Source organism: Vigna angularis, chromosome 2 (assembly GCF_016808095.1).
Source record: "Vigna angularis cultivar LongXiaoDou No.4 chromosome 2, ASM1680809v1, whole genome shotgun sequence".
Lineage (NCBI taxonomy): Eukaryota > Viridiplantae > Streptophyta > Magnoliopsida > Fabales > Fabaceae > Vigna > Vigna angularis.
Genome location: NC_068971.1, coordinates 43,038,458 through 43,064,230, shown reverse-complemented (window position 1 = coordinate 43,064,230; position 25,773 = coordinate 43,038,458). Strand labels below are relative to the sequence as shown.

The 25,773-nt window shown below is 28.9% G+C and overlaps 3 protein-coding genes across 4 annotated transcripts; all 3 read right to left on the bottom strand.

Annotated features, from left to right (window-relative positions):
- Positions 1-986: 986 nt before the first annotated feature.
- On the bottom strand, positions 987-1,522 carry LOC108322975 (histone H4). Its single transcript, XM_017555292.2, has one exon. It carries the CDS (start codon positions 1,458-1,460, stop codon positions 1,149-1,151), a length of 312 nt encoding a protein of 103 aa, XP_017410781.1. The 5' UTR covers positions 1,461-1,522; the 3' UTR covers positions 987-1,148.
- Positions 1,523-5,076: 3,554 nt separating this feature from the next.
- On the bottom strand, positions 5,077-10,793 carry LOC108322979 (uncharacterized). Of its 2 annotated transcripts, XM_052872669.1 has the most exons (4): positions 10,214-10,793; positions 6,995-7,162; positions 6,750-6,909; positions 5,077-6,353 (listed from the first exon to the last, which is right to left on the bottom strand). In XM_052872669.1, exons 1-4 carry the CDS (start codon positions 10,766-10,768, stop codon positions 5,218-5,220), a joined length of 2,019 nt encoding a protein of 672 aa, XP_052728629.1. In that variant the 5' UTR covers positions 10,769-10,793; the 3' UTR covers positions 5,077-5,217. The 2 variants fall into 2 exon arrangements, with proteins under 2 accessions (XP_052728629.1, XP_017410786.1); XM_017555297.2 differs by having other exon boundaries at positions 5,077-6,909.
- A 12,166-nt stretch (positions 10,794-22,959) lies between these two features.
- LOC128195365 (cyclin-D4-1-like) lies at positions 22,960-24,220 on the bottom strand. Its single transcript, XM_052872641.1, has 5 exons — positions 24,209-24,220; positions 23,725-23,802; positions 23,534-23,632; positions 23,148-23,346; positions 22,960-23,048 (listed from the first exon to the last, which is right to left on the bottom strand). Exons 1-5 carry the CDS (start codon positions 24,218-24,220, stop codon positions 22,960-22,962), a joined length of 477 nt encoding a protein of 158 aa, XP_052728601.1.
- Between the last annotated feature and the right edge of the window lie 1,553 nt (positions 24,221-25,773).

Genomic DNA, 25,773 nt, shown 5'->3' with positions numbered 1-25,773 from the left:
TTCATAAATTTGGTAAGCTTTCATGAATTCAGAGTTTGGTAGGCTTTTGTGGATTCAGAGTTGTACAACAGATTTTAAAATCTGACAACTATACCCTTCAAAAGAAGTAACCAAATTTCTTATTTTAAAATCTCACAACTACCCTACAATAGATTTTAGTTAGTTTTTACATATTATGTTATCCAGTTTGTTAGTTTTTCCATTCAATAATAATACTTTGTTATGACTAAGGTAAAATAGGATAAGATAGAAAAAAAGGAAAAGCTTGAAGTGCATAAAGAAAAACGTGGAATGCGCCCGAAGTTCAAATCTATCAACTACAGCCCATTGTAATAGCGATCCAATAAGATTTTACATATTATAAATTAGTTTAATTTTTATTTCACTTGACAAAAGCTTCTGCCTTTAACGTTTCTGCCCTTGACATTTCTTGATTTTAGGCTATCAAATAACAAAAGTTTCAAATTACAAAGTATTTTTAATTATTTTCTACCAAAGCTTTTTAAAATATTTAAAATTTATTAATTTAGTTTAATGGGGAACAACACACAAGAGTAGATAAACACTCTTTAAAAAAGTATTTTTTTTCTACTAAAAATAAAAAATAACGACGTTATAATTCACATCATTAAGTACATCATTATATGACTGGATAAAGAAAGTCCACCTCATTTTCATTTCTTTGAATACATGCATCCAAGATACTCCAAATCATACTCAGTTCTTGGGCGATAATTAATCCAACTAGAGTGTAAAGTTTGTGTTCTCAGCCTTGTAATGTCAGTTAAATTTAAGGCCTACCCTAAATCAGTAAAAGCTCAAAGAAATGGACTACAGACCCGAACATTAGACCCAAAAGTCCATACGAAAGGCAACAATTTGTATTGTAATTTAAAATTAAACAAAGATAATATTTACTAAATAAACAATTAATTACCAATAAAATTTATCCAATAGATTTATCTTTTCCCTACAGACTCAAGAAATGATAATCAACTGCAATTCAATTCACTGACCTTGCTTGAACAACAATCTCATTTCAATTAAAACATAAACTACAACTAAGAACATATCATATAATCAATAATACATCAGATACCAACAATTTACAGTAATCCTCGTTAAAATCATAATTTCGAAGAAAAAAATTAACCACCAAAACCGTAGAGGGTTCTGCCTTGTCTCTTAAGTGCATAAACAACATCCATGGCAGTAACAGTCTTCCTCCTAGCATGCTCAGTGTAGGTAACAGCATCACGAATGACATTTTCAAGGAAGATCTTAAGCACACCACGGGTTTCCTCGTAGATGAGACCACTGATTCTCTTCACACCACCTCTGCGAGCTAAACGGCGAATAGCAGGTTTGGTAATTCCCTGAATATTATCACGAAGAACTTTCCTGTGCCTCTTGGCTCCTCCCTTTCCCAATCCTTTTCCTCCTTTTCCACGACCAGACATTTTCACACTTCTCTTTTTCCTCTTTGAATAAACTGTTTCGAATTGAAATGTGCTGCCGCCAGACGAGGGTTATATAGAGCCAACTTCCCATGGGTAGGATTTGTGTTTTTCGTCTGGTCGAAGGGAAAATCCACGCCGGCCGTTGATTGTCATCTAATCCACGGTTGGGAACAGCGATCCGTGTCATTGCCATTGGTTCGTCACGAACCGCTTATCGTGTAAGATCAACGGTGGATTCGACTCACTAACTATTTAACTATTAATGACTCGCTCTAGGTTTAAATATGGAGAATGTAAACTCTAGTATATTGTTAAAATTAACATACTATACTAATTTATAACTGGAAACTCACTGAACCACAAATACCTTATCATCCAGTCACGACAAGGTAAGATCACAATTATAAAATTTTTTAAAACAATTATTTTAATATGTAAATTTAATCTCGCATATAAGTTTTATTTTAATGTGGTCATTCCAAAAACAGTTATACACATTTTTAAAACAATAATCCAGAATAATTTTAAGGATAATGATACTTTGACAACATTTTTTTGACAATATTTTAACATCATTTACGTGTCATTCTGTGATTTGTCCAAAATTACTCCACAATCAATAATAATAATAATCATAAACACTACATGGACCAATCATAGAATGACACGTAGATGATGTTAAAATGTTGTCAAAAAAATATTGTTAAAGTACCATTATCCTAATTTTAAACACTTCAAAAGCTATAAGAAAAAATCTTATTGTATATGTCAACTTCATATACACACTTGTCTAAAAAAATAGTTGTTATTTCGTAGGTAATTCTTATTGAAGATAATTGTTGCAGCTATAATTAAAAGTAATTTTTACTTTTGATTATCAATAAATCATAGCACAAATTATATGTAAAATAAACATTCTTTATACCTCTATAAACTCATCATATGCATGAAAGGTCTTTAGGACATCCATCAATATTAAAAAAAAAATAAGTTTTTAGTCACTTAATTTTGACATCAAATTAGAATTCATCTTTATTTATAACTTTGATATATTTTGGTTCTCAAATAAATGAATATAGTTTTTGTATTGTATTAGTCAAAGACCCTTCAGTTTTATCAATTACAACCTTAAAATGATTGACTAGGCAAAGATAAAATGGACATTGGGTCAATGGGTCCATAATCGAGGCTCATTCATGTGAGGATCCATGGTTAGTAAAATAACTTTATAAATATTATATTAATCGAGTTTTGACTTCACTTTTACATTAATCGTACTTTTGACTAACATCTTTGACTCAAAGCACTGATTTGAGCATCAGAGAATCTTCTACAAGTACACCACCATTTGATAGAGGATAAGGGAGGTTCAGAGGATAAGTATCGGGTAGTAGGAGCTCGTGAAATGGAAGAAGACTCTTTGTAGGGTACCTTTGGCTCTGTAAGTACAATTCTTTAATCCAACTATGCTAAATTTTTTTATGGGTCAAATATGTTTTCAACTAAAGTTAAACAAAAAATGTCAAACGATGTAAATAACTCAAATGTTAGTACGAAACACATTTGACACGTCAAGAAAATTTAAGTAATTGGGTTAAAAGGACAATATTTATTCATTTTTTAAAGTTTATAAACCAAAATATATAAAAATTTCAAACATGCACGAATTCCAATTTCGCGTCAAAGTTTAGATACTAAAATTATATTTAAGCAAAAAAAATCTTAAGCTTGATAAGATTTTATTTTGATAACCATTGATTTGCAATTAATCAAAATATGAAATATAATTATTTTCATTTTTATATTTAGAGAGAGATATTAAGCATTTATTGAGAAAATTCTTATAACTTTGTTAGAGAGATATAAAACAATTATTGTATCATTAGAAACACACAAATTTTGTCTATTATTACTTTGACAAAAGTGATACATGTCATACAAACACAAGAACAACAAAAATTAATGAGAGAATATCATGTAATAGAAGGTACTATACTTCCTACTAGCAAAGGTATTGTTAACAAAAGGAGCAAATAAAATAACACACATGTTTTTTCATATTGTCCTTAAGTTAAGAAAAATAATTATCAATGCAATAAATGTTGGTGGAGGTTGGATGCTAAATATCACAAATATAATGAATTAAAACATGTGAAAAAGATATACAATCCTCAAAAAGATATCAAGATTATAAAAGACAAATTAAAAGAAGAACTATTCCTTTTGCAACATTAACAGCTAACAAATTTATAAAAAATTATCTTATAAATAGTGGTTGTACAAACTATATAACTCATGATCGACAATTTTTCAAAGAGTTTAACCAATTATATATTTTTAAAGTAAGAATTAAGAATATAAAGAATAACTTATCCTGAAAGGGACACAAACCATTATAATTAAAACTCATTGAGGTGTTAAATTATTTTTTATTTTTTATATATTCCTAAAATTACTCAAAATTTGTTAAGTGTTACTCATTAGAAAAATGTTATAAAGTATTAAATTTCATTTGAAAATAAATGTTGTATGATTCAACATAACTTATAAATATTCAAAGCTTATGAGATAAAAAAGAATTGATTTGATGAAAGAAGAATTAGGCACAAGTGAAGAGAATATAAAATAAAAAACTCCTATAACATTTCTTATATTTTCAAAACTCCTAAAAATTCCAATAACTCTTAGTTAAACAATATTGAGAGAAAAACAAATTCACTTTGCATGTTATTAAGGTTTTTCAATGATATTAGTTATTATTAATTGTAGTTATAAATAGTCACAAAATGTTTTTATTTCTCAAATTTGAAATAAGTTTGTTTTCGGTCGCTCATAATTAAAATTGAGATTTGTTACTATATGAAAACTTTTGTTTTAGTTGTTTTGATTAAAGGCCTTATTCCAAAATATTATTGTTTATACCTTAAACATGCAGTTAAGCCATTACTTTCTTAATATTGTCTATTTTGGTATGTGAAAACTTCATCATAGCTAGTTTTATCTATGAGTGTATTAATAAAATAATATATTTTATAAACACAATGTTAACTCTTACATTATATCATATTTTTAAGGATATATCATATTTTAGGCATTTTACAATATGATATTTGACTAGTGCATTTTTATGATTTTTTTTTATGAAAATATTTTTTTCCATTTTTTTATTTTTTTTTTCATTTATCTTTTTCATTTATGATTAATTCAAATGTGATAAAATTATTAGTTATGGACAGTAAAAGAAACTAAAAGAAAAACATTAAGCCTAATCTAAATGAATTATTATTTATTTTATTCTTATTTTATATTATTATTATAATTTTTTTTTGCAGATTTAGAAAATACTGATTAACAAAATTGTTAATCAACATAAAATTTGTTACTTGTTTTGTTTTGGAATAAAGGAATCGTAGAGGCTAATCTCATTATTTTCAATTTTGACTCTGCTTACCTTCCCTATTTTCCTTAAAGAGATTCATCCCCAATTTCATTTTCCCCCATTAGTTTTAATATCAGTGCTTGTAGTTTTTGTTTATACACAAATATGCAATATTTATGTTTTGTAGTCAAGTAACTTCGATTGAAAAACTAATGAAAATAGTAAATTTATGCTAAGATTAGAAGATTTTTGTTGATGATGTGTTAGCTATCATGGCAATATAGCATAGTAGAGTACAACATAGCATATATCTTTTTGCTATCATGCCAATACCTCCTATCATGCTGCTAGATTTTTTGCAACCACTAAGCTTGGTTTTTATGGAAATACTTCATTAAGGTTTGTTTGACATAAGGGATTCTCCCATACAAGTAGCTCTTTTACTTCATCGTGAATCTTCATCGTTTCTCTCATCAAGCTACTAGTACAAAATCCCAAACAACCATAATGAAAAAGCATTTGACCTTTAAGCATCTCCTCATCTGTGTTGGTGCAAGCCTTATTAGCCATCTTTTCTAGATCATGGAGAAAAGAATAAGTAATATGTTTGACCTCTTCATCTCCATTCCATATCCAAAATGCATCTTTCCTGGAGCATTCCTCTATATCAATATCAACAGGAAGATTTATATTCTTTAACTCATTTTCAAGTTCCTTAGAAGACTCTATCCTTGTTATCTTTTCCAGGCAGTTCAATATGAGACCTACTTTGTTCTTGACATTTCCCACATTCTCGTTAACTCGATCACTGAGATCCACAAAAAATGTTTCATCTTTCTCCAACATTAGCTTAACTTTTTCCATTGAGTACGCCACAAAAAGTAAGAGATCCACCATTGTCGACAGTGATTCCAACATGTTTCTGTAGCAACCATTATGAAATGGAATGAACCAAAAATTTGGCTCTAATTCAGCTTCCATCGTGACATCTTCTAATTGATCCACTACAAACTTCAGCTTCAAATGCTCATCTTGTGAGGCTTGAGAGTAAGAAGACGACTTCTCTTTCTCACTAGGAATAATGATAGTTTTGTCAATGCAATGTTGAAGAGATCTCAAGCATTCTGAAAGTTTACCTTTTGCTAGAGTTGAAGCTCTAAAAGGATTGAAAAGTATCTCTACAATAACGAAGCAAATGAGTCCAATTGTGGCCTCAACAATTCTAACAAATGCAAATTTACTTGGTTTTTCATTGTGGTTTATACCAATAACTAATAAAGCTCCTGTAACTGCTGAAATCCCACCAGCTCTACCATACATTCTACTGTACATAAGAAAAGAAGAGAAAAATACCCATGGTAGAAGAGGTAAGAATCTTATACCCATACATTTTTGAAAAACGAAGCAACAAAGGACTCCGTAGATTGATCCCATTGCAGTTCCTTGACCACGTGCATTTGCAAGTGAGAAGGTTGAATGTCGTCCAGTCACGAAGCAGAGAGCAACAGTGAGTCCTGACCAATATCCATTTTCCTTGTTATATGTCAAACCAAGAAACATGGCAAAGCCTAATGAAAGAGAGGCCTTAAGTGGAAAAACCAAATTGGCTTTTGAGGGAAATAAATTCATCACAATCTCTTTAATATAGTTGGTGCTCCAGTGAAAATTACCCTTTTTTGAAGTTTTTATCGGCATGGGATCCATTTTATTTACAATGGATGAGTCCTCTAGGAGTAAATGCATGCAATATAAAAAGAACGAGGTTGGGAGATCTTTATAGGCCATTAACAAATTTTTAGTAAAAATGTCTTTTTTCATCTCTGATATTGCAGCTGCATCAAAATGAGCAAAGAAGTTGGATTGTTGGCTTAATTTTTTGTTGAACTCTCCTCTACATTTCAGCAGTATACCTTTGAGATCCTCATCGATGACCCTTTTGGGAAAGGTACAAGTTGATAGAGCAATGCCCATAGCTCTCATCGGTAACTCCAAGTATTGTAGTTTATCTTGTAGATCAATCTTATGGGAGTTGAAAATTCTTCTTTGTGGTCGCTCCCAATCCATTGTGTCCTGTTTCATAAAAACATCAAGACCGAGCTCTAAGGAAATTAGTTGTCTGGTCTGAAATGATTTACATAGATTTAGGTTAACTCACAAGTTTACTCCTAATACTTTGACGAAGCTTGACTCCAGTAGCAGAGAGAGACTTGGCTAAAGTAAAGTAACCAACAACAACTGAGTTGTTTGAGGCAGAGATCATCTTTATGTTGCAATTTAACCTCTCACATATATTATGGATATATAGTTCACACAGCTTCCTTTTCTGAAAATAAGATCCATTGCAAGTGTTTATTTATTGTAGTTTTGTAACAAAACAGAACATCTTCTTGAATGAAATGTTAGAATTTGTCAATATAAATTATATGTGGTTATAATAGTGCAACTTATTTGGTTAAAAAAATAAAGAAAATAATAATGATTTGCAAAACAATCATAAAAGTTGTGTGTGGTATATAAGATTGTTCTAAAGAAATGTGTAATATATATGTAAGAAAGAAATGAAAATGAAAAAAGGAGGTTATGTAAAACAAAAGTTGACTTATTTCTTGTTCCTTTAGTTGTATATATTGTGGTTGAACTTGTCATATATGGAGGGTTTATTCGTAGAAGATTAGATTACTCTATTCCAATCATAAATGTCAGAAACATGAACACGCGGCCAATATTGCTCCTATGTTGTGGTATTGTCACAATTTTAATGAGTGTGGGGGAGTGTTGGGTCCACTGTTTTTTCACTTCACTTTTTACTTTCAAGTTGGGTAATTTATCAGTCTTACCATGCCAGATTTTTGGAGAATTCTCATTTTTAAGATTAGCTTGGTCCAGGGATTTCTTTAATTCATTACGGAGTTTGACTTTTGGGGGTGCTAATCCAACACCTAGACTATCAATCAACTAGGAGAATCTATTATATATGTTCATGTTCATATTCGTAAAAGAAGCTATTCAAAGATTACATCAGGTAATATTAAAAATTATATATTATACCATTTGTTTTCAATTTGTTTTTGTTTTTTCTTTTGAAATTCCATATTAACTTAGTAGGAGTTAATATACCTGTTCTAAATTTATCATTCTTCTTTTTAAAATTTCATATTAACGAGTATAATTATAAATAATATTTAATTTTTTAAATTAAATATGAAGAGGAATATATATATATATATATATATATATATATATATATATATATATATATATATATATATATATTTATATTTATTGTTATTGTTCTTATATTTGTTATAATACTCATTCTGTCTTTTGAATTATTAAATATCGATAATTTATTAAGTCATTTAATATATATATATATATATATATATATATATATATATATTATATAAATTATTTTTCTAGTCTTTAATTTTATAATTTTTTTCTTTTTTTATATATTCAACTTATTTTATATTCACAAAAATTTATTTTCAAGATTTTTTTTTCTGTTATAAACTTTCTATAATTATGTTCAAATAAAATTATCATAAACTAAATAATTTTTATATCTCACATTTAAATATTTTTTCCCTTTTAAATATTTTTATATATTATTTATTTCTTTATATAAAAAATTTCTGTTTCTCAATTTCAAATATTTAATTGGATAAATCTTTCATGTAATAGGTAATAAAAAACTTATAATTTTATTTTCTTCAGTCTTTAATTTTTATTTTATTGGAAGATTTTTTTTAAATGATTTTTATTATTTCTCAATAATTTGACTAGTTCATATTTAATTTTTTTTTAAATATTCAAAGTACTTTTCATATTATTATATCATTAATTATACTTTCGTTTTCTTTTGTGTCATTTGTATCAAATATTTTTTAAGATACACACTTGATACTTTTACTTGTTTTTAATATTTTTATTTATTATTTATTTTATTCATATAGAATATTATTTTCATGATTTTTAATATAATTTTTTTTATTTTCTAATTCTTATCATAACTATAATTTTATCATCACAATAAATTATATAAAGATACATTTTATTTACTATAATATAATAATTTAATATTATTCTCAATAGTCTCGTTATCCAATTTAATTATTATTTATTTTACAATATAAATTATAATTTTTATTAGTGTATAAAAACTTTTTTCATAAGATTTAGACAAAGAAGTAAAAAGATATTTAAAATATTTTTATTTTAAAATTTGTCAACTTTGTTTTATATTATAAAATTAGTAAATATTTTAGTTGTCATGAATTATTTGGTACTTTAATTTGAAATGTATACCATTATAATTATTTTATAAATATTTGATAATGAAAAAAATGAAAAAAAGTTTTGTTGATATTAAATATTGGATATATAATGTTTTTTGTTATAATTTTTTATTTTTTCATAAAAATCAATTAATATATTAAAATATTGAAAAAAATGAATACAGGTACAAATACAAAATAACTTTTAGGAATGGTGATGGAACAATACTATATCAGTAAGTATAAGTATAGAAATAGAGATACAATATGAGATAACCAAACCAACTTCGTCCTGTCAATTGTCATCTCTAACATATTGCTAACTTATATATGCTAATAAAAGTATCTATAAATGCTTAAAGAGGGCCGCCGAGTATATAGGGAACATTAAGTCCTCCTTTCAAGATTTTTAATCTCCAACTAATTAGTTAACTGATTTTTACTTTCTTACTATGTTAAACTATAAAAGATATTAAAAAGTATACATAGTTAATCTTAATTAAGAATTGTATATACAGTTATTTATCTTGGTCCCTATACTAATGAAGCACATTACTCCTTGAAAATAAGCAATTATGACCTGTACTTGTAACTTTAATGGATTTTTTAACCTTTTTAACTAAACCTTATTTACTAAAAAAGGTTAAAGAATCAAATATAAACAAAGAATTTTAAAAATTATAAAAATAAATCAAATAATTAGGAATCAGAAACAAACTTATATTTAAAATTTGGCATTAATTAATAAAATTGGAAAAGTAGAAAACACGAGGGAAAATACAAACTTGGTGGAAATGTTAACATTTTCCTACATAAGAACCACTCACGAAAAAAAATGGAAAATATCAAGAACCAAATTTTTAATCTCATCAATCTGATTAGCTAAGATAAGGTTTGCATTGTAATTTGTTTTTAATTTTAGTTTATGTGAAGCTTAGAATGAGGAGTTTAAGTGTGAAAATGAAAAACAAGGGGTATGATAAATTCAAAACTATTGACCTAAGACAGACTCATAATGTTATTGAAAGAGTTGATCTCATAAGACTGTGAGCATTGGATTTCAGAGTGTGTAGAAAGTAAGATAAAATTATTAATACCTGAGAGTAGGCGAAGCGAGGAGAAGGGCAAGGGAGCAACATGGCGAGAACAGAAGCGACAGCTCCAAGGGCTGTGGAGCACACCACATGAATTGTGTGCATGGCTACCTTTTCTTCTGCACCATCTATGGCAGTCCTAACGTAAACATTCACTAGCTGTCCAAACGCTATCTGCTTGGTGACCAAGTGGGTGGATTCAACAGGCAACGCAACGAGAAAAGCAGAAATTGCCATGGCGACTGCAGCCACTAGATTGGTGAAGTTTTGTGGTCCAATCAACTGCAGAGCGAGCAGGGAGAGTATCATGACCTGGATGCTCGCGCAAAGCACGTGCCAGCAACCTCTTAGCGTGTCACCGAGTGCAGCATCTGACCCTATGAGGAGCGCGGTTGAGTATGTGAAAGCTGGGTATGTGAGGTAGCGTCGGAGTGGTGCAGGCCCATAAAGGTAGGTGCATCCTGCTATGGTGCATGCCAAGGTGGTTCGTAGTGCAGACCCTACACGTGTTCTCCATATCTCTGACCTTGTGTCAGTGATTGAAGATGTTTCTGACATCGTTAACCAACACCAACACTCTCAATTTTTGTTTACTGGGAATGGTCATTTGTGAGCACATGCATGCCTAAATATAGTTTTGTATTGCTAGAAATGCTAGCCTTCTTCATCATCAAACATTGCATTAAGGCATGTTCCTTTCAGGTATTTACTTACTGTTTTTATAGAATAAATGGAAATTATATGTTTCTTTTATTTAAGGATTTGTGAATAAAAATATATTTAAAAAATGTGAGATTTTATCTCTTCTGAGATGAAGTGATTTAAAGAAATAAAAAAATATAATTATAAAAAATTCTTGACTTTTTCTATAATTTATAACTTTTTTATCTTTAATAATTCATAATCACAATAACAATAATTATAAAATAATAAATATTTAAAAATAATATTAATGGAAAAATAATACAACATTTAAATAAAATATTAATAAAAATTATTATATACAAAAGTAATTAGTTAATAATAGTATTAATTTGTCAATCTAACATCTATTTTTTTTAATAATGGTGAATAGAATCACGAGAATAATTAACTCAAATAACATACTAAGATGTTATGACAATTGTTTCGGTTTATGGGTTCAGGTAAAGTCTTTTTATTCAAGTTGTCTCCTACTTCCAAGTTCCAATCACGAAATTGTCCTTAAATCCTCTTGAATCGTTCGATCAACCCGGAAGTTACCTGTGAGAAGCACTTTGACGCTCAAGTCAATGATTTTCTTCAATAATTCTATAATGAATGAGTGATAAAAAGGTAAGTCTACTACCTCAATGTCAAACATGTATTTATAGACTTTGTAATAGGCTTCTAATTAGGGTTGGCTCATTAATTACCAATTAATTATTTTTATTACTTTAATTAATTACCAATTAATTACTTTTATTACTTTAATTAATTATCATCATTACTCTAATTAATTGTTTCATTATTGGGTGATTGATCACCGAGTCTATGACTGCACCAACCATCATACAATACAAACTCAAGAAAATAGCATAAATCAGCTTACTCTTTTTTGTGAAAACTAATCGGATGAAGTAGAAGATCTCGCCTCAAGCATCACTCAAACAATTTTTGATATTTAGATAGATGAATAAAAGATTAAAAGGCTTAAAAATAAGGTAAAAAAACTCTTAGAGAATGAGATTTATAAAGATAATGTAGTTTTGGATAATAAAACTCGTTAATAGAAATTATATTTATATGATAAACTTTTAATATTAAAATAACAAAATCTTATTATTTGAAACATACTCAATTCTAAGACATGATTTTTTTTAGTGAATGCATGCATGCCTTCTTGTTATAAAAAATGTTAGCTTTATTCAATATCTAAAAGAATTTTTGTCACCTTCCTCATTCTCATAATACATCAATTTCATGACATATATGATGAAAAATAAAATATTAAATCTTATAGTAACTAACCTAGTCAACATTAAAAAAATTGACCAATCTGAAATATAACCACTACTTATAAATTAACCTGAAAAAAAATATAAAAAATAAGACAAAATTAAAAAATACAATTAAATTAAATTGTTAACTTTAAATGAATATTGGAATTATCCAATTTCAAATAATCAGATGACTTTTCTAAATTTATAATTTTTTAAAAATTATTTATTCAAACATTTTGTCACCAAATATTTTAAATTTTTTATAAAAATAAAGCTTAATTTAGTTTTAACTTTAGGAGGTTGAAATGTGACTTGTTTTTAATTTGCAAAGTTTTCTTTATGAGAGGATAGTGCATTGTCTCTTAAGGAAAGACATTGTATATTTTACATATATTTGCAACAACTTTCAATTTAAGTTTCACATATTTTTTTGTGAAAAAAATCATTGTGTTAATAAAAGTTATCGAATTCGGAGAATAGAATGCAATATCACTATTATTATTAATTTGAATTTTTGTCATATTAGGTATCATGTGGCTATGCGTCATAAAGAGTATGTTTTTTGCTTTGTGTTACTTTTATTATGGGTTTGGTGTGGTCACTCCATTTTAGTATTCTTTATTTTTGTTTTTATATTTGTTTTGATAAACCTTTCATGTGATGATAATGATTGATGTAATTTGAGATGTCAACTTAATTGAGGTGTCAAATATCTCTTATAAATTTGGTTATTTTTATATTTTTCAATTTAGTCTTTGTCAATTAACATTATTTTTAATTGTGTGATGTGAGTGTTATCTTGCTTTATTATCTCCATGTTAAGAAATGTGAGATTTTGTTACTGATAAAAAAATATTGTTGTTAAGGTAAGATGATAAGTGAATTTTATTATTTCAATATTTTTATTTTAACAATAAAATTTACATTTTTTTAATATGAAAAAACAAGAACCAAGATAACAAGATAAGATAATAATCATGTCGTCATTAGTAAAAAAAGTTAAATGACATAACTGAGAAGTATAAAAAGATTTAGTTACTAAAAAACATAAAATTATTAATAAAACTCAATTGAAAATACACAAATTTATGAGGACTTGAAACTTAATTAAATATAAAAGTAATAATTCTTTAAAATTATTTAATCAAACACTAGCATTGTATTCGAAAAAGAAGAATTCATAATTTTTAAGACATTCAAATACATTGAATTTGATATGATATAATTTCAAATTGTTTTTTATAAGAAAATTCAAAATTAATGATTTTAATTTTATTGTTTTGTTAAAGTATTTCAATTACCATAAAATACAAAAAATATTAAAATATAATATAAATTTTAAAATATTAAAAGTATCAAAATTGATTATATTTTATAATTGATATTGCACTACAAGAAAATCTAGTAATATAATACACTAAAATACACATATAATCACAAGAATTCATGAGTAATCCAAAATTATTGATAGTTACTAATGACCAAAAGTTTATCAACAAAATCATTATAAATAAATTTTACTGACAAATAGAAACCCGTGACCAAATATGAGTAGATAATTATTTATCAATAAATATTCATTAGTTATTATTAACAAATTTTTTCAATTAATAAAAATTTGTTAGTAAATATCATGATTTATTCTTCTTTTTCTTCCTCATAATTCTTTTTTTCTTCTTTTTTGTTTTTGTTTTTCTTCCTCTTCTTCTTCCTGTTATTTATTCTCCTCCGCATTTGTCAATGAGTTTGTTATTATCGTTATTGTTGCATCCATCACCTTTGTCTCCTCGTCTCATCCTTCTTTTCTTTTTCTTCCTTATCCTCTTTCTATTCATCATTCATTGTTGCCTATATTGGAATTACCAATCAATTTAAGAAAAAAATCAATTATTAACAACTTTATCAACGAATTTAAAAATTAAATCATTATCAATGGATATACCGATGAATTACGACATGGTTAAAGTTAAAACATAAATTTTGAGGTCCATTTTACTCATAAATTGTATCAACGAATCTATTATGATAAATATTTTTGTCAATAATTAAAATCCTAAGATTTATCAATACAATATTTTCTTATAGTGTTAGTTAATGTTATTTTTCAAATAAAGTTCATCAAGATTTTTTAATTACTATTTAAAATAAAAGTCTTGATTGACGTTAACAAATATTGTTTTCAATTGGTGCCAAACACAATTATTTAGGCTAACTTTAGTCAAAGTTATTTGTACAATGTTTATAATTGGTATTTTTTGCTTTAATAATTTTTATCAATGTCTATTGAAAAATTTAACCAATTGACTTTAACAAAAAAAAAAACCTTATTAATTATGACAAAAGTTTTCAAGTTAACATTAGAAAATAATATGTTACTCAACTATTAACAAAAAAAATAACATTTATTAATGAAAATGTTAACTATGTTTTTAGTTTATAATGCGATTTTAATTTTAATCTTTATCTCAAATTTTGTTCATATTAAGCCCTCATACTTAAAAAATGGATGGGTAAAGTCTTTCTCGTCTAATGTGTTAAATGTTTTTTTGGTGTGACAAATGACAAATCACATTAATCTTTTAAGACATTGAGAGAATGGAAAGTTATGAATTACATCTAACATGATTTATCGTTTGTAATATAAAAACTCAATTAACATTGTTGGATGAAAATAACATTTTTTAAGTATAAACAACTAATTAAATTAAAATTTGAAATAGTGATAAAAATCAAAATCACGTTATAATTTATAAAAAAAACAACGTAAGTAACCCTAAAAAAATTACTATAGGCATAAAACAATCACCACGAGCATTGAAAAAAAAATTCACATATGTAAGAAAATAGTATCTCCAACATTGAACCAAAACAACTCTAGTTTATATCGAGCAAGAAATAAAAACGATTAAAAAAATATTCAAACGACTTAAATCGTAAAAATAACTTATATTAACATCAATAAAAAGGCATGAGGTGACATCAACCAGAAAGTCATCATTGGTCAAATAAATAACATTCAAAATCAAAATTGAAATGAGAAAAAAATACGAAAAGCAAAATGTGAACTTAAAAATATAAAGAGTTTTCAAATTTTACTTTTGTAAATGAAATTTGAAATTTTATAAACAATACAATCACCTTAATAGAATTATAGAATTTCAATTTTTTTTTGACAAAGTTATAAAACATTTTACATTTTCTAAAAAAATTGAACTATCCTAATAAAATTCCATGTCCAAATACACTATATAAGAGAATTATCAAAATAAGTACACTTAAAAGTAGGTTTATATTTATAGTTCATATTTATTATAATTGATGCAAAGGCTTTGATTTATTTTTTCTGTAAAATATGGAAGTTAACATTATCTAATTTTCAAAACAATAAATTTCAACAAGTACATTTGCCTGTCTTCAAATACTTAGATTATACAACTTGATTTAAACGTAAGGTAATCTTAGTTATTAATTAAAACATTAAATGCAGTTGACTTTATTTTTGAAATGTAAGCTACCTAAAATTTCGTTATAATATTAATGAGTTAAATATATTTGTAGTATGTGCAAAACGAGTGAATTTTGATTTTAACGTAAGTAAAATTATTGTATTTTTTGTTTTAATTTTTTTATTCTTAGTATTATATGCTATTAATTATCCACTTGTTTTTTCAATAAAAAAAATAAACAATACGTTCCAAGTGATACATACTAATATAGTAAATAATATAATTAATTTAAAAAATTAGATATCCCTGAGAATATATTATTCATCTATCTTAATATTAATATTATAAATTAAAATATATATATTTAAATTTTGAAGGAATAAAAAATTTAAAAACAAACTAAACTAAAAATCATATACTGTATAAAATATTAAAAAAAAATTATATTTTATGAAAATGTAAAAAAGAAAAACAGAATAAAAATCTATTAATTTTATATATGTTAAAAAAATACTTAAGTTATTCTTAGTATTATAAGATAGTGATTAAGTAATTATATATTTCTTTAAAAAAAAATAAGCAATCGTTCTAAGTGTTCTTTTACTTTTGAGTTGTTCAGAGTGGTCTCATGTTTTGAAATAATGGTTTCAAGTTGCTAACGATATAATGTTTACTTCAATCAATAGTGAATGACCTCTCTGATTATTCATTACGTGGCAAATTCAGGTCAATTGACGTGTAAATGTTAAAAGTTAAAGTTATTGACGTGGAAAAGTTAAAGTTAAGGTTAAAGAAAATTACAATTAGATTATGAGCAATCCACCATCAAAATTTTATTTCATAAACAGAATTCAAAGAACTCCAAAATGCAAGATCACAGATTTCAAAAACCTCAAAACTGCAACATCAGGATACAATTGCAGATAATCCCAAAAAGTGAAATCAGAAATCAAAACCCCAATTCGAAAACCCTAACCCCCAAATCGCATAAACAATCTGCAGAGGAGAAACAATGCACAAGAAATTCCCAAATCGAAACCCTCAATCCCAAATGAAAACCCTAAAATCCCCTAATCACAAGATCACGAAGAACCCCAACCATTGTGCTACCAACCTGTAGAAAAAACAAAACAGAAACTCAATCCAAGGAAGAAAATGCAACATTACAAGATCAGAATTCCAAAAATAGAACCCCAATTCGGAGTCTTAATACTAATAAAATCACAACATAACCATAACAAGAAAAAGAAAAGAATAAAAGTTATCTGCGATGCCAACCTAAAAACAGAGAAAGGAAGGAGAAAAATGTCTCCTTGCAAAAACAGAGAAAGGATTGCATGACGAGAAAAAAAGAAAGTATTGAAAATGGAAGTCAAGAGTTTCTAAAACTCATAAAGGGTAATTCACCTGAGCTTGTTAATAAATAACTGGACATGTCATTCAATATTGACTAAGGACATTAAGCCGTTAGGATTTTTAGCATTGTCAACCAAAAGGACCTTAAACCATTTTTACAAAACATGAAAACGTTTTGAACAACTTAAAAATAGGAGAACTATTTTAAACACAACTAACAAAATTAAGAATTAAAATTGATATTAAGTTAAATAATATAATGAATTCAAAACAATCCTTATACTATACGTGAGAAAGTATTATTCATCTATCTTAATCTAACATCCCAAAAATACAGTCTAAAACTATATAATAGAATAATCACATTTAATAATATACATATCAGTCTTACTCTAGAAGAGAACGTACGACCATGGCCGAACGGCCTTACAAAGCAGTACGAGAAAGTAAAGTTGTACAAAGGTACACTTCTGACCGAACGATTTACAAATGCCAAAATACCGGACGGTCATACGAATCAAAAGGGGAAGGTGATCGAACGACCACCTCACTATAAAACTAAACTACTGACCGAACGTCTGTTCGGTCTTCACTTCCACCTCAACCAGGTTCTCTTCCTCCAGCGTCTCTTCCAGTAGTACGTCTCCTTCTGCTCACATCCACACGGATGATCATTGCAATGACAAAGACGGACGTACAAAACAAGACAAGACAGGAAACACAGGGTAAGCTTATGTAATTTAATTCATGTCCAAACATACATTTCACACAATCAAACAAACAAGATAAATCACCATAAGTTCATACAAAGCCCAATACTAAACTGACTGTCCGGACTGTATGAAATCTGTGTAGCTACGACGTTCGTGCACCCGGGTGATGTAGTAACTGGGATACCCTCAACAGCTGCCACCCGAGGTTAGTCATATATGTCCAAAGTAACCCTAAGGACTAGGACCTCCTGTCGTTCCCACACATGACCTACTCTCCTCTACGTGAGGACGAGTACTCATGGAACATCAGGATGAACCGCCAGCTTAGCATGCCCACATTCATACTTTACCAATTCCAATATTCATTCATGAGTCGTTCCTCCCCGGAACGCTCATCCATAAATCAACACATTTCATCCATATCACATTCTCTTCATCTTTCATTAATCATCTCAAGTTAACCAGTTGTACAAGGATCACTAAGGGTACTAAATACCGAACGTTCAACCCCAAACTCAGAACGAGACCACCACTTGGAGCGAGACCGAGAGGTTTCCAGTTCCAGAACGGATTAAGATCAAAGAGGGTTACCATCGGGTTGAGAAAGAATCCGAGTAAGATCATATATAACAAGAACTACTAGAACGAGCGTTACTTACAAAGTGAGTCAATTAAATGAACTGACTCTTGGAAAATCAAAATGAACACTTCAAAGACGATGTCAATTACTAAAACTCTAGGCCGAAACCAATGAATACAGAAACTTCGAGACCTTCCAAGAATAATACTTAGAAGAATTCGCATGAAGAAACCAAACGCTTATGAAAACTTAGCTTATTTGGGTTTAGTATCAAGAAATCCGAATGCCAGTCAAAGACTGAACAATATAGTGAGTGAACCCTAGCGGGCTTGAACGAACGCTCTTATTATGAAGTTTAGCTTAAGGAGCTAGAACGAGTGCCTGGTGTAAGACCAAACACTTGCTTAGTACTAACACTTGGTATAAGACCAAGTGCTACTCAACTTAAAGAGAAGAGACTTGATAAATATACTAAAATACTATTGGAGTAGTGTTTAAGAATAACTAAAATATACAAATACATATAGATATATACTTAAGCTTATCACAGAATACCAAGACACAACTATGCTTGGCCGAACGTTGAAGCATAGTATTACAACACGAAGACGCTCATCCTCAACTAGGATTCTACCCAAATGAAAGAATCCAATTCTAACCAAGTTTACTAGAATTACCGAACGGTCAATGACCGTTCAGTGACGAACGTACACTATCATAGGGAAATTTCATAATCAGAATTCATTTATATTCAAACTCATTTCTTAACATATAGTTTCATAACTTTATACATTCATATCATAATCAATTTTCATACTTCATGCAACACATAATCATACAAATTAAATTAATAAGCTTTCCTTACCTCTGAGCGTGAACGAACATCCTAGAGGTAGAATTAAGGTTCGCCTGACTACAATCCTTCTACCCTCACGCTCAACAATTCTTCAAACTAAATCAAATAATCAGACCAAAGTGGTTCAGAATGAGACCATGAATTCATGCAACCAAAACTTGGTTTGCATGTGTCAGAGAACGAACGACTAAGGACAATAAGAACTTACCAGTTCAGAATTTGAAACTGATCGGTTCAAACTGAAGTTCTGGACGCCGGAAGTGCTTCTACGGTGCCTGAACGGTGATCGGAGAAGAGAAAAGGTGAGATTTGGTAGAGAGAAGGAGAGCTTTTAGAGACAAGGAGGAGAAATGAGAATTTCAGAGTTTGGAGAAGAAGGTGCATGTAGAGAGTGTGACATAAACTTTTCAAAAATCAGTTGTTTCCCACGTCAAAACGAACGTCCGCTCACCTGCCGACACCTACCTTCCACTATCTGATTTCTGAATCCCCTTCGCTTGACACCTGACGTCCGTTGAGAGAGTTTGGGTGCATTTTAAATGTGCTCTGACACTTAATATCAATATTATGAATTACAATTATTTATTTAAAATTTTAAAGGAATACCAAAAATTTTAAAAATAAAAATAAAATCACTATATAGAAATTAGAAAATTATTTTAAATTTTATAAAAAGTTTAAAGATGCTTAGAACCAGGATCGAAATCTATTAATTTTACATAAACTAACAACGATAGCAAGACCTGAAGTAAACTTAAGCTTTTGAATATTTAATATAATTAATTATGTTCGTATAATATATTCTATAAAATATGTTTTCATAGTATAACATTCTATGTATCATACGTACTGTGTAATTTTTTCCTTACACTATCCAATTGTGTAAATTTGATCTTCTAGATATTATGAAGATACAATTTTCAATATTAAATTAATAATATCTATTAAAAAAACAACGAAATTAAAATGAATAACCATCAACGCAATCTTAAATTTAAAAATTTATTTCTTCATTTCTTACTTAAAGTTTATTACGTGAACTTACTAATATTATTAGTAAATATAAGTATTGTTAACTTTAAATATATATTTAAATGTTTTGGTGATTTTTTTAAAATTTTATTCATATTTTTATTCTTCTTTGTAGAAATGTTTAAAATGCATTTAGTATAACTTTGTTTTTATTGGTGTATGTATGGGAAAATTCATCGATGGTCACCTCAAAAAAGTCTTTCCAACTTGGTACTTTTGGGATCTACCCCTTCTTCTATAAATATAAAATGCATTAATTGAATATACGATATCAATAGGATTTTTTTTAATATGTGGCCTTTGCTAATCCTGATCTTGTTCCTTAGGATCTTAGTAATAGAGGAGGAAATAATATTAATGGCTTAGTTTTAACCAAAATAATGTCCTTGTATATATTTTCTTGCCAACTTTTGTGTAGATAAGAGAGGACATATATATAGAAACAGGAGAAAAACTCCCTTATTTTACCTAGCACAAAAAATAATAAAGACAAGAAAACAGTGTGTTAAAAAAATTACATAACTAAATTTAAAATTTTCTATTTTTGGATTAAAAATATAATGTTTTTAATCTCGTATGATGGATAAAATAATGTTTATTATTAACCTTTAAAGTTTTTAAACCAGATTCACAACAATATTAATATATTTATGAATAACTTGATGCTGAGTATCATGTCATGGACGAGTATATTCTATATATATTTTGAATATATCTTTTACAAAAATAAAGTTGAGAATGATTTTTATGATATTGTTCTTAATATTAAACTATATGTGAGTAATATACATTATTATTATTATAAAATTTAAGACAATTATTATGTTGAACACCAATAAAATACGAGTCCAATTATATCAGGACATCACTCTCTACTAAAAATATAAAATAATGAGTTAATAAGTCTTTTATCTTTATATATTGTTCTATTTTTTAATTTTTATCAATAAGACTTAGATTCCTATTTGGATTCTCAACAATTTCAATATCGTAACTTTTTTTTATTCAATTATTTTTTTAAAATTAAAAAAAAAACAAAATTATTCAACTATCATAAAAAGGAGGATAACTCCACTTATTTTTATTTCGTCATGGCTTAATTTTAGGCCATATATCGGTATTCATTTTGATATCATGTCAATGAAACATTTATTTGCAAATAATCTTATTTTACAATTTTCAAGTCAACTAGTGTAGTGTGAACATTCAATGTTTATTCAAATAAGATGTTAGCTAACCATGACTAATAGGTATTCTATTAGTGAAGAACTCATCCGTTGAAGAAAACTCATGATTATTTTAAATAGGGACAATACTCTCAACTTGCGAAAAAAGGTGTGTGAAAACATGATATAATATATAAGAATTCGTCAAAATACGCTACAAGTTAAGGGACATTAATATGACAAACGTAAACATAAGGGGATAGCATTAATATCAGCAGATTTTTATATATTTATATTGTATTATAAGTTAATAATATATGTAAATTAATTAAATTAATATATGATATATAATATAAAATATAAAAATAAATGTTAACAGTAAAAATTATAAACATAATAAAGAAATAAAAAAATGTAATATTTTATATAAAATATTAATATCAGTTACTTCTAAAAAAACAATCAATAAATATATTTAAAAAAATCAATTAATAATAATTATATTATAAAAAGTAAAATGTGAATAAAAATTATGTTAAAATAAAGAGATATTCTCTTTTTATATATAGTTACAGAAGTATAGATTAAAAAAAAGAATACTATTCTAAAATTGAAGTTAAATCTCGTACTCTGCCACTCTTTTTTTTTGTCTATTGCATAGTTGATCTTTTTGCAACGCAATTAAGTTTTTTTTAGAATATTTTATATTTTAAAATAATTTTCAATAATTTGCACAAAAATAAGTAGGTACTTCTCTCGTTGCATGAACTTGTGTCTTAGTAGTCTCACTCCAGTACAGCAATACAAGAGCGAAACACTTATACAGAATCATTTTCATAATCCTTTTTGTGGCTAGCTGTGGCTTTACACTTTGATCCTTGATTGAAAAACAAAACACTTTTATTGGATGGAAAAATTAACTAAACTTCACTCCACTATCAATTAATTATATTATATGGAAGGCTTAAATGCTTACTTCGTCCCCATGTTAAGGAGTGAATTTCTGTTTAGTATCCGGTTTTAAAAATGCTTATGTTTTATCCCAAAGTAGTATAAATTGTATCAATTAGATCCCTTCCGTTAAATTTACATAAACGGAGTTAACTCCAGCTGACGAATCTGTACTTTTTCTTCTCTCTCCTCTGCATTTCCTGCAATGTTCCAGCTTTCTCTCTCTCTCTCTCTCTCTCTCTCTCTCTCTCTCTCTCTCTCTCTCTCTCTCTCTCTCTCTCTCTCTCTCTCTCTCTCTCTCTCTCTCTCTCTCTCTTCTTCCTCACATCAAATTCAAAACAAACAAGAGAGAGAAACATGAAACCCAACGAGGACGTGCCAATACTGACCAAGACAGACTCCGAGGTTAGCAGCCTCTCCCAGTCCTCACCACCCCGCTCTCCCCGTCGGCCCGTATACTGCGTCCAAAGCCCTTCCCGTGAGTCTGCCTATACCCGCTTTTCTGGCTCCCACAAGAGTAGCTCCACCAACCGCAAGGGCCCATGGAGGCCATGGAAGGACCACTTCCACGCCATCAAGGAAGAGGGTCTCCTTGACGCCCACGATAATGCCCAACACGGCTTCCCTCGTCGCTGCTATTTCCTGACATTCATCTTCGCCTTCCTCCTTCTCTTCTCCCTTTTCTCTTTCATTCTTTGGGCCGCAAGTCGTCCCCCACCACAGATATTGCCACTCCTGCTGCAATCTCTGAGGGTCTGAACTCTATGAAGTCAATTCCTGCATTGGATTCCCATTCCTCAAATTATCATCTCTACTTCCTCACTAGCATTTATTTATTATTGCTGCAGAGAGTTAGGATGGAGTACAGACAAGTACCTCTCACAGTACTCAGTATAAGCTCGGAGGATTGCAAAATTGAAGCTCCAATTGAAGCTTCATCATTGATCTTCTGAAGGAAATAGTCAATGAAGGAAAATGGGGTAATTGCCTGCATTCTCCACTTCAATGTGTTCAGAACAAGAAGCTTCATTCTCTGAATTGTTTTGGCTTCAAATATATACTTAGATTCACCCACCTAATTAGAAATTACAAGATCAATGCATGTAGAATTAAAAACATTTATCTCAGTGCATGATTGGAAAAACAATTCTTTCTTGGACTCAACTCTCCTAGAAAATCAGCAAGTGGATCTACAAAATAAACTAAATCAAACATGCAATTAATAAGTTCATAAACCAAATCATCATATTGAAATTATTTACCTGCAACTCAAGACATGTAGGAACATCAGTCTCTTCCATTTTGGCTGCCAAAGATATGAAACCTACAGCCAAATATTTCATTTTCCAAACTCGTTGCTTCTGCCAATAAAATGATCCTATCAAAAGCCATTCAAGACTAAATCAAATAAAAAAAAACATTTTCTTTTCTTTGTATAAAATAATTGACATACTGGTAACTCATAAACAGAGAGGAAACGGTCCAAGTAATTTATAGATAAATACGCACAGAGAGGTCCAAAACCAAAGTGCTCTCAGACTTGTGAAACAGATAGATTCAATCATTAGTTAGAAAATAGTAAATAACAGTCAATGATCAATGATCAATCCTTATTGCAAAGACCAAATAGCTTCACACTGATGCAAAAATGAAATGCTAATCTGAAGTATAAAGTATGGATTGATAAAATAATCCCAATAAAAAAAAGTCAAAATATACAAGAGATTCAGATTCATCAATTGGATGATCTCAAACAGAAAACGAGGCATACTCAAATCCAAATAAAACTCTTTAAAACAAGGTCATCAAAAGCAGAAGTGAGGATTTTCATAAACCCCGATCAAGATTAGAAGAAAGAGAGAGAAAGTGCACATGTGAGTGTGGGGTTAGGAGACAGAAGGAGGGTTTGAGCGCCAAAGCCACAAAAACTAAGGAACAGTGCATACCATACTGCAAGTGGAGGTGCTGAGTCGTGAATCGGTGGGGAGGGGGGGGGGGTTGTGAGTCACTGCGGGTGGAACTCTGTGTTGGAATGGGTGGTGGCGGGGTGCCGATGGTTGCATGGCCACTGTACGCAGAGCAGCACGTGAACAGAGAGGTGATGGTGGGAGAGATGAAGGTGGCTGTTGGCGTGAATCAGAGGGTAGGAGATGGGTTTGTGAGTGCAGAGGAGAACAGAAAAAGCTGGAACATTGCAGGAAATGAAGAGGAGAGAGAAGAAAAAATGTAGATTCGTCAGCTAGAGTTAACTCCGTTTATGTGAATTTAACGGAAGGGATCTAATTGATACAATTTATACTACTTTGGGATAAAATAGAAGCATTTTTAAAACCCGGTACTAAACAGAAATTCACCCCTTAATATGGGGACGAAGTAAGCATTTAAGCCTATATGGAACTAAAAAATTGAACCGTTTACCATACAAATTGAGTTGTACATTTTATATTTCAATTTTAGAAAATTGAACTTTTAAAGTTACTTATTTAAAACTATTTTTTTATACTTTTTACTTATTTAAGAAACTCTAAAGTTATAATTTAATTTGTCTATTACTATTAACATGACCAAATCTTGGTTGGGGCTAACTCTGTTGATTTTCAGTTAGAACTATCTTATTATATTCAATTGATTTTCGACAAGGATTGATTTAATCGAATTTCGATTCCAATTGACTCAAACTAGTTTCAATCGTATCAGACTTGGCTGAATTATGCCAATTTTTGTTCAGGGTCGACTTTGCCAAATTTTGATCCTTAAGTTTCTTCTGTGGCTTCCCAGCCTAATTCAATCAATTTTAGGTTTGAACTAACTTGACCAAGTTTTGATTGTGTCTGTCCTGGTCGAATTCAATCGAATTTCGATCCCGATTTCAATAGAGTAAAAACAATTCTTTCCTATTTACACAGTCAATTTTTTTTCAAGGTTTTTAAATAATATTTCAATTCAATTTTTTTTTCTTAAAACAAAATTAGTTTAGTTCAGTTTGTCTCAACAAATTTTAAGTTCATGCAAACTATTTTTTGGTTCAGTGCAATTTTTAACGGTTTAGTATAGTTAAATTAATTTCATTCAGAACAAGCACAACTACGTTTTGATCGTGGCCAACACGGTCAAATTAGGCCAATTTTTTGTTAGAGCCTACTAAGCCAAATTCGGCTGAGTTTTGATTGGGATCGACTCAACCGAGTTTTAATAGTGGATGTCCTAGTCGAATTCAGTCGATTTTTAACAAGGTCGACTTGACCAAATTTCAGTCATGACTTACTCGAATGATTTTCGGTCATGGTTGTCACGATCAAATTTGTTCGATTTTTGATCGTGGGCGACGTGGCTGAATTCAGTCGACTTTTGATCAAGTTTGACTTGACCATGATCATCTCAGTCGAATTCAGGCAAATTTCAGTCGAGAACAACTCTACTGAGTTGTATTGTGTTTTAAAGTAGAAAACAAATTTACGTAAAATTTAATGGAGTGTAATTTGATAGAATAAAAAAATAGTTC

Excerpts from the sequence above, each read along its gene's own strand:
- LOC108322975 (XM_017555292.2), bottom strand. The coding sequence starts at position 1,460 with ATGTCTGGTCGTGGAAAAGGAGGAAAAGGATTGGGAAAGGGAGGAGCC.
- LOC108322979 (XM_017555297.2), bottom strand. The coding sequence starts at position 10,768 with ATGTCAGAAACATCTTCAATCACTGACACAAGGTCAGAGATATGGAGA. Across the intron at positions 7,163-10,213 it reads CTCGCTTCGCCTACTCTCAG|AAAAGGAAGCTGTGTGAACT; the intron begins GTATTAATAATT and ends TCTTATTTTCAG. Across the intron at positions 6,910-6,994 it reads AAAGTATTAGGAGTAAACTT|GACACAATGGATTGGGAGCG; the intron begins GTGAGTTAACCT and ends TTTATGAAACAG.
- LOC128195365 (XM_052872641.1), bottom strand. Across the intron at positions 23,633-23,724 it reads TCTCTGTTTATGAGTTACCA|AAGCAACGAGTTTGGAAAAT; the intron begins GTATGTCAATTA and ends TTTTATTGGCAG. Across the intron at positions 23,347-23,533 it reads CTACATGTCTTGAGTTGCAG|GTGGGTGAATCTAAGTATAT; the intron begins GTAAATAATTTC and ends ATTTCTAATTAG.